This window comes from Phoxinus phoxinus, assembly GCF_949152265.1.
Source record: "Phoxinus phoxinus genome assembly, chromosome: 8".
NCBI lineage: Eukaryota > Metazoa > Chordata > Actinopteri > Cypriniformes > Leuciscidae > Phoxinus > Phoxinus phoxinus.
The window spans coordinates 1418643-1428642 of NC_136883.1; the positions used below are offsets into that span (position 1 = coordinate 1418643).

At 37.1% G+C, this 10000-nt stretch overlaps 1 protein-coding gene across 1 annotated transcript in view; it reads left to right on the forward strand.

Moving 5' to 3' along the window:
* The window catches only part of cd276 (CD276 molecule), a gene marked incomplete at its 5' end in the record, with an annotated part of 54589 nt that overhangs the window by 9214 nt on the left and 35375 nt on the right, over positions 1-10000 (forward strand). The window contains one exon of the mRNA XM_079621216.1: positions 6627-6664. Coding sequence (XP_079477342.1) covers positions 6627-6649 — 23 coding nt within the window. The 3' untranslated portion in view covers positions 6650-6664. The remainder of the gene's footprint in view (positions 1-6626; positions 6665-10000) is intronic.

Sequence of the window (10000 nt, forward strand, 5' to 3'; positions counted from 1 at the left end):
TCAGTTGCCTTATATATTTTATGTATAAATGTACACAATGATAGTTGTGATAGTAAAGATTGGTGTGACATCACTTCGAACGAAATCAGGCCGTACAGTAGTTCGTTTGGAGTTCCAGGAAAGTTCGCTCTGGCTGGTAAACGTATTTGAACTCCCATTGGTCCGCGGTGATGATGTAATAGGTGGGTGTGGCTCTAAAGTTGAACTCTTCTCTGGTTTGATTTTTCTGTTCAGTCCGTCGAGGTCAGATGTGAGTAAAAGCATGAACACACTGCAGAGCTGCCTTATTGTGGAAGTGTGTTTCTGCCACAGAATAAAACATAAAAAAGGTAATCGCGACTTTGTATCTCACAATTCTGACGTTTTATCTCAGAATTGTGTGGGTTATAAAGTCATAATTGCGAGTTATAAACTCGTAATTGCGTGATATAAAGTCATAATTGCGTGATATAAAGTCGTAATTGCGAGTTATAAAGTCAAAATTGTGAGTTATAAAGTCATAATTGCGTGATATAAAGTCAAAATTGCGAGTTATAAAGTCATAAATTGCGAGTTATAAAGTAATAATTGCGAGTTATAAAGTTAAAATTGCGAGTTATAAAGTCAAAATTGCGTGATATAAAGTCATAATTGTGTGGTATAAAGTCATAATTGCGAGTTATAAAGTCATAATAGCGTGATATAGTCATAATTGCGTGATATAAAGTCGTAATTGCGAGTTATAAAGTCAAAATTGTGAGTTATAAAGTCATAATTGCGAGTTATAAAGTTAAAATTGCGAGTTATAAAGTCAAAATTGCGTGATATAAAGTCATAATTGCGTGGTATAAAGTCATAATTGCGAGTTATAAAGTCATAATAGCGTGATATAGTCATAATTGCGTGATATAAAGTCGTAATTGCGAGTTATAAAGTCAAAATTGCGAGTTATAAAGTCATAATTGCGAGTTATAAAGTCATAATTGCGAGTTATAAAGTCAAAATTGCGTGATATAAAGTCGTAAAATGGCGAGTTATAAAGTATAAAAATGGCGAGTTATAAAGTAAAAATTGCGTGATATAAAGTCATAATTGTGTGGTATAAAGTCATAATTGCAAGTTATAAAGTCATAATTGCGTGATATAGTCATAATTGCGTGATATAAAGTCGTAATTGTGAGTTATAAAGTCAAAATTGCGAGTTATAAAGTCATAATTGAGTGATATAAAGTCGTAATTGCGAGTTATAAAGTCAAAATTGCGAGTTATAAAGTCATAATTGCGTGATATAAAGTCATAATTGCGAGTTATAAAGTCAAAATTGCGAGTTATAAAGTCAAAATTGCGTGATATAAAGTCGTAAAATGGCGAGTTATAAAGTATAAAAATGGTGAGTTATAAAGTAAAAATTGCGTGATATAAAGTCATAATTGTGAGTTATAAAGTCAAAATTGCGAGTTATAAAGTCATAATTGCGTGATATAAAGTCGTAATTGCGAGTTATAAAGTCAAAATTGCGAGTTATAAAGTCAAAATTGCGTGATATAAAGTCATAATTGCGAGTTATAAAGTCAAAATTGCGAGTTGTAAAGTCAAAATTGCGTGATATAAAGTCATAATTGCATGATATAAAGTCATAATTGCGAGTTATGAAGTAATAATTGCGAATTATAAAGTAAATATTGCTAGTTATAAAGTCACATTTGCGTGATATAAAGTCATAATTGCGAGTTATGAAGTAATAATTGCGAGTTATAAAGTCAAAATTGCGAGTTATAAAGTCAAAATTGCGTGATATAAAGTCATAATTGCGAGTTATAAAGTCAAAATTGCGAGTTATAAAGTAATAATTGTGAGTTATAAAGTCAAAATTGCGAGTTGTAAAGTCAAAATTGCGTGATTTAAAGTCTTAATTGCGTGATATAGTCATAATTGCGAGATATAAAGTCATAATTGCGAGTTATAAAGTAATAATTGCGAGTTATAAAGTCGTAATTGCGAGTTGTAAAGTCAAAATTGCGTGATATAAAGTCATAATTGCGTGATATAAAGTCATAATTGCGAGTTATGAAGTAATAATTGCGAGTTATAAAGTCACATTTGCGTGATATAAAGTCATAATTGCGTGATATAAAGTTGTAATTGTGTGTGAATTGTGTGAAGCTGTAATTCTAATTGAAAAAGACATTTTAATACAGTAAAGCTGCTTTAAAGCAATGTATTGTACTCCTAAGCGAAGAACAAACTTGACTGCGATCGTATCAGGACCTCGAAAGTCTTCACTGTGAAAAGTAGAAGTATAGTATCAAAAATGCAATACATGTATTAAACTCACAAAATATGGGACAGTTTCTACCATTTTAAACACATTTCCTCGGTGGATATCTCTTTTATTAATGCTAGCTATTCTGGGCTCTGGCTCCACAGTAGAGAAGAGTCATGGTTCAATCCCTTAATGACCCTAAATGGCGTTGTAGTAATTATGATATTTAACGCAACTGTGAAACGAATGTGAAGAGAGCAATAATAGGACTCTAGAACTAAATAGATTCGATCTCGTTCAGCTTAAATCCATCTTTAGTCCTTATGATTCTCTTTTTCGTGATCTGTAGCTCTCTGAAAATGAATCTCGGTGAGAATTCATGAGCGTTTCTGGCTAAATCGGCACGGCTGTCAAGTAGAACGAGCCCCGTCTCTCGCCCCAGGTGAAGGCCAGAGTAAACGCTGGCAGAGTCCAGGTTCTGCTCCCCCTGTGGCTTTAATGTCATTAAAGATTCATTTGACTCCTTTAGTCTGATTGAATTATTCAGCCTGGCCATGAGCAGTAGAGTTAATACTATGAGATTTTAATAAGCAGGCAGGTGAAGAGGGTCAGAGAGAGAGCGAGCGAGCGATGTGTCCGCGGTAATGGGGTCTCATGAATATTTCACGCGTGATGAGTGTCAGTGTGTGTGTGGATGACGTGACGTGTGATGCTGACGGTGGGAATCCTTCAACGCTCTGCTTTTGTGTCAGCAGCTTTTAATTTGACGCGTGTGGCTTGATTGGTCCGTTAGTGCCGTCTGGTGATGTGAAACTGTTTTTATCTCAAGCTCTGATGATGGAGACAGTGAGAGAAACGTTTCAGAGAACAGTTCCCGCGAGCACAACTACATGTTGTAAGTGTTAAAAAGGATGCAATCTGGTTTTTCCCTCTATAAACTTAATATGACAGATGCCTGCATTTAATATTTAATATATTCACGTTGGAAAATATTGTCAGGAATTTGTTGGCATGTCCACTTTTGACATTTAATAAGCCTCATTACCACATCCAACCTGGCATCACATGTGCCAACATGCTTTTGGCAGTGTTTGCCAGTAATAAGAAGAGGTATTCAGGGTTATTAGAGTAAACTTCAACAGTTTTTTAATTAAAATAAACATTAAATGAAATAAAATAAAATATCTTATTTTAAAATATCTTATTTTATTTCAGATAGTTGCCAATACAAGATTTATGTATAACTAAAACTGATATAAAACTATATATACATATATTTTTTTTAAAAACACTAAAGTTAAAATATAAAATCAAAAATCAAAATAATAACAAATATTATAGTATCTCAATGAGTTTTTCAAATATATTCTATTATTATTTGTTTATATTTGTTCATAACCAATTCGCTGTATTGAATTTGAATAGACTTAATGATTAATGAAAATCTATATATTTTTTATAGATTATAGAGTATTTTTTTATTCCACCTTCTCTGTAGGTAATGGACACCTACATATTATTATTACATTACTCTCATATGTATTTTTCATAATTTCTGATATTAAGTAAAAATTACTGAATTTCTATATTTTTTATAAAAAAAAAAAAAGAAACGTAAATAAACATTCCACAAATATGATGTTGACAGGTTATAAACAGTCTATAAACAAGGCCATTTAAACTACATATGTGTAATATTTTAATGTACAGAATATGTTATCATAAAACCTTAAGAAACTGTTACAGAATGGTTTGGGTTTGTTGTTGCTTTGACATTCTGAAGCTGTTTTAAACCTACCGAGGAGGTTTCACAAAATGTAAAAAACTTTATTTTTTTGGTTATATATATTTCTTGTTGCCGGTGTGGTACTAGAACATTTTGTACTGCCGTGTTTCTGACCGGTAACCAAAATGCAACGTTGTGTAAAAGCGTTCTGTACTTGCTGGGTTGTTTCATTTTCATGTTCATTTTAGTATCTGCAGTCTCCTGCTGCTTTCAGACTTTTCCTCCCTCACCATCTGGTACTTTCTTTCTGCAAATTGATGATTGTCCTCAACCGGCAGATCCATTGAGCTCACGTCTTTACAGTAGTTTCGACCAGAGGAAAACCTCCGTAAACCTCCAGCCACGCCCCTATCTCTCAGTCTGCTACTGTAGCCACGCCCCTATCTCTCAGTCTGCTACTGTAGTCACGCCCCTATCTCTCAGTCTGCTACTGTAGTCACGCCCCTATCTCTCAGTCTACTACTGTAGCCACGCCCTATCTCTCAGTCTGCTACTGTAGCCACGCCCCTATCTCTCAATCTGCTACAGTAGCCACGCCCCTATCTCTCAATCTGCTACAGTAGCCACGCCCCTATCTCTCAATCTGCTACTGTAACCACGCCCCTATCTCTCAATCTGCTACAGTAGCCACGCCCCTATCTCTCAATCTGCTACAGTAGCCACGCCCCTATCTCTCAGTCTGCTACTGTAGTCACGCCCCTATCTCTCAATCTGCTACTGTAGCCACGCCCCTATCTCTCAATCTGCTACAGTAGCCATGCCCCTATCTCTCAATCTGCTACAGTAGCCACGCCCCTATCTCTCAATCTGCTACTGTAACCACGCCCCTATCTCTCAATCTGCTACAGTAGCCACGCCCCTATCTCTCAGTCTGCTACAGTAGCCACGCCCCTATCTCTCAGTCTGCTACTGTAGCCACGCCCCTATCTCTCAGTCTGCTACAGTAGCCACGCCCCTATCTCTCAGTCTGCTACAGTAGCCACGCCCCAATCTCTCAATCTGCTACTGTAACCACGCCCCTATCTCTCAGTCTGCTACTGTAGTCACGCCCCTATCTCTCAGTCTGCTACTGTAGTCACGCCCCTATCTCTCAGTCTGCTACTGTAGCCACACCCCTATCTCTCAGTCTGCTACTGTAGCCACGCCCTATCTCTCAGTCTGCTACTGTAGTCACGCCCCTATCTCTCAGTCTGCTACTGTAGCCACACCCCTATCTCTCAGTCTGCTACTGTAGCCACGCCCCTATCTCTCAGTCTGCTACAGTAGCCACGCCCCAATCTCTCAGTCTGCTACTGTAACCACGCCCCTATCTCTCAGTCTGCTACTGTAGCCACGCCCCTATATCTCAGTCTGCTACTGTAGCCACGCCCCTATCTCTCAGTCTGCTACTGTAGCCACGCCCCTATCTCTCAGTCTGCTACTGTAGCCACGCCCCAATCTCTCAGTCTGCTACTGTAGTCACGCCTCTATCTCTCAGTCTGCTACTGTAGCCACGCCTCTATCTCTCAGTCTGCTACTGTAGCCACGCCTCTATCTCTCAGTCTGCTACTGTAGCCACGCCTCTATCTCTCAGTCTGCTACTGTAGCCACGCCTCTATCTCTCAGTCTGCTACTGTAGCCACGCCCCAATCTCTGCTACAGTAGCCACGCCCCAAACTCTCCATACTATTGGTTGAGCTGGAAAGAGACTGACGGATCTGAGTGGATGGTCTCAATGTTCTGATGGTGAATGAAGGGCTCAATATTTACACTTGTGGGGGAGATAAACTAAAATAATGCATTCTAACAAAACAAAAATCTTACATGCGTCACCCAAAAATACACCGGCAGGATGAGGGAACTAAACAAGACACAGGTGAAAACAATCAGTAACCCTAGAGACAAACAAGGGCATAATTCAAAACTAAATAACAAACTAATCAGAAGCAGGAACTAAAGCGAGGAGAACCGAAGAACACAGACACTATACTGACAATATCAATCACACTAAAACAACTGTGCCAAGCGTTTAGACTTACGACGTTTGGCAAAAAGGCAGTAACCGGAGCGACCCGAGCCGTAGCCAGCGATCAGAATAACGTAGAGACCTAAGGCCAGACTGACGGGAGTATTCGCAACACACCCACACACTCTCTCCCACTGTCATTCCTACTTTCCATTGACGTCATCATTATAGACTTTTTCATGCCATTCATGCAGAGTCTGTCTGGCACGGTATTGCAACCCTTGGCAACTGAACTGACCACCCCAGGGATCTCCATTCATCCGGCTCCTTCAGACCGGCTGTGCTTGCCCGTGTGTGTGTGTGTGTGTTTTGTTTGCATGTATTGTGTTGTGTTGCTTGCTCACAGTTAAATGTCACATTCTGTGGCACCTCTAAAAAACAGCAACAGAACACCCGCTCTGGTGTGTGAGTGCTGGGCAGGTCGTAATGATGTCGGTGTGTAGACTGCAGTTTGCTCTCCGGGGAGTACGAGTCTGAGACGGTTGTTACTTGCCCACACGAACTCAATACTGCTTTTTTTACTAGCCTTGAGTTGTTTACCTCGTCTTTCCCCCACATCCTTAAAGACAACTCTTTTCTTCTCTGTGTTTCAGCTGCAACACCTCTGAAGAGCTAAAGCTGGAGACCACAGGTACGTCTCGATGATTTAGCCCCACCATATTTGACTGTTTTCAGTGGTATGTTTATGAGTTTTTTTTGTACATTCTCTGAAATTTTCACTGAAATATTATTATATTAATATTATTATATTTATTATGTGTTATTATTATTATAGTTTTTTTTAATAATTATATTATTATACATTTTTTCAGGGTTAAGCAAAAGTCAGATTTTTTAATAATTAAAACAGAGCCGATAATTAGAACATTCTGAGAATTATAATATTTATTGCGTTATAGCCTGTTTATTTTTTTAAATATTACTTTATAAATGTAATATTTTAATTGAATGTATTGTATATAAATGTGCAAATTGAATGAATTCAAAAGCATTTAAATATGTAAAATATTTATACATATAATATGTTATATTATATTTGTATATAATACGCATTTCTATCAGTTTTATATTTTAAAGACTCTGGAAATCCCACATATGCTGTGTCTACAGTTATTGGTAATTCAGCTAAATAAATTTCTAGAAATTATTCCAATATGATTATTCCAATATTAGTATTTTTAATATATTATAACATAAATGTACAAACATGCATTTAATTGAATACATTTAAAATGTTAGGGTTAGATAATGTATATAAAACAAATTTCTATAGGTTTGAATTTCTATTTAAACCTAACCCAAATGTATTAAGATTCTGGAAATGCAACAATCATGCTGAAAAATGAAAGTCATTCCTACAAATTCTTCCATTATTACTCTTAATTCAGTTTAAATTCACAATAGAATTTAATTCAATTAAATGCCTCAATTGAAATCCTGGAATAAGAAACTGTAGCATTTTTAATGGCGTGTGTGACGAGTGTTTTCGAGCAGAATGTTCTGTGGCGATCTTCCATCTGAATAAAGCGTCATTATCTTTATTCCGTGAAGGACGTTCAGAAGTTCCCGAAGTCTTGACGTTCTGCTCCGGATAATATCCACAGGTCAACGCTTGCCATGACGGATTCATTAGCGTGTGCTGGTGTCCTGCTCCTCATGCTAAGCCTGACCACTGCTGATCACCCGCACTTTCTATCATTACAGACGTGCAAACGGATAGGGCCGAGGTTGCAGGAGAAAAGAGGAAAAGAAAGACGCCGCCTGTTGCTAAGACAAGGAAATTAAACGTCATATTTAGCTTTCCCAGACACGTAGGAGGCAGACTGACATCGACGAGTCACTATTTTTAACTGCTGCTCTCACCATTAAATGACAAAGTAAAGAACAAGCGAATGTGTCTGTCGTGTGAGAAATTGGCATCGCGTTTTTAACCAGAGAACATGCCTGGACGATGTCTAAGGACATTAGCTGATGTTCAGACGTCGTTCAGATCAAAGCAAATGCAGTAGACGTGTCCGTCGTGTGTAAAGTGAGCGGGCTTGCTGAGATTAGGAACGTTGCATTGAGTTTGGAGGTGAGTTTCTGAGTCCTGCTTGGTTTGGTGTAGTGTTGCGAGCGGATTCACTGACCCACTGCCCCCGTGATGTCCAGTGTGCCCGAGGCAACCTGGACTGCTTTGTTTCCAGATCTGTGTTTGTTTGCACTGGGCTATTTTTGGAAATTGCATCATGAACCGTTGCAAAAGGCCCGAGGGGTCGCCGTGTTTCAGAACATCATCTTCTCTGCTGTTTTTCTGAGAACTGTGGATGTGCTTCATAATGACATTCTTGACCTGCAAGAGCTGATTGGTCATCATGTGACCCTAGATTACAAAACCAGTCACATGGGTACATTTTTTGCAATAGTCAACAATACATTGTATGGGTCAAAATTATAGATTTTTCAGTGACACTTTATGATAACTGCACGCTATTAATCATTAGTTAAGCATTAGTAAACAGTTAATTTATGATGTATAAAGCATTAATAGACATTAATAAGCAGTTTGTAAATACAGCTATAAATGCTTTATTCTTAATTTATAAGCATATCTATAATGTGTTTAATAATTGTATTTTCATACTTTATTAATGATCAATGTATCATTTCTAAATAAAGTGGAGCATTATTTACACACCAGTTATTTAGGAGTTGTCAGTGGTTCATAAGATCACTTAGAAAGTGTGAGTAAATGATTAATAAACTATTTAAATGTACATTCATACATCTTATTATTCAGACATATAGTAATAGTTACTTAGTGTGTTAGTAAATGCTTTATTAACATGTATTTCTACTGTAATTCAGGGTTAGTTCAGGAAGTTATAAGCATGTAGTAGTGGTCAGTTCACTATTTCTGTGAGCTCATCTAAAGTGAGGACTAGTTATGCCTTATAAAGCATTTATAAAAGAGATTTAAAGGCTGTTAATATTTCTATGTTCTGTATCGCTGTGTTGTGTTTGTTTCTTCTTTCAGTTTAGAAGACAAATGAGCCTCTAAATCTCCTTTATAAATGCTTTATAAGGCACGAATAGTCCTCACATTAAATGCAGCATTCACAGCAATGGTTATCTGCAAAATTTGATTCATAGGTTGACTTGTATTATATTAAAAATAGATCATATTTAAATATGTTTAACACCATCACATGTACTGTATTAAACTGCATTTGACCTGGACACTTTAGTGTAATAATGAAGGTGAAATGCAGTTTAGTGTGACTCGGCATCTTCTGGAAGATAGTTATTGTTGTGGGTGGCATAATAGCAATATCACCACTGTAATATTGTGCTCAAACTAGTTTTATTATGATTATAATTCTGGCAACAGCACTTTGAATGAGCTCCAACCAGTCCAATAGTCTTTTTGGGAAAGCTGGCGATGAATAGCATTTGCTGTACAGTGTGTCCTGCTGGTAATGCATTTCTGTGTTCATCTTTGTGAATCTTGTTTGCATGCATTTTTTTTATAATGATGATAATAAGCTACATTTTAGGGATCGATTTGAAATGACCACTGAAACCAAGAGTTTTTAAAACAGGAGAGGTCCCAGGATTGAGCCCTGAGGGTCTCCACATGCCATGGAGGTCCAATCAGATTCATAGTTTTTGTAGATTCATAGTCCTAGCCAGTTTTCTAGTTTGTCTAATTGCAAATTGTGTTAGACCGTGTCAAAAGCAAATATTTAGCTTGAATCAGTATTTAGGCCTTTTCATTGTGTGTTTTTAAGAGTGTGCTGTGATCTTATCGGACACCAGATGACAAATTGATCAAGTAGCAATTTGATTTTAGGAATTTGTTCTGCTGATTGAAAACCATCACTCTTTGCATGGACATTAATTCAAGTGTTGTTTTATTTTAATCTAACATCATCCAAACATGGAGTTTATTTAATTTATTCAACCAATTTTTTTTTCCAAATTTCTC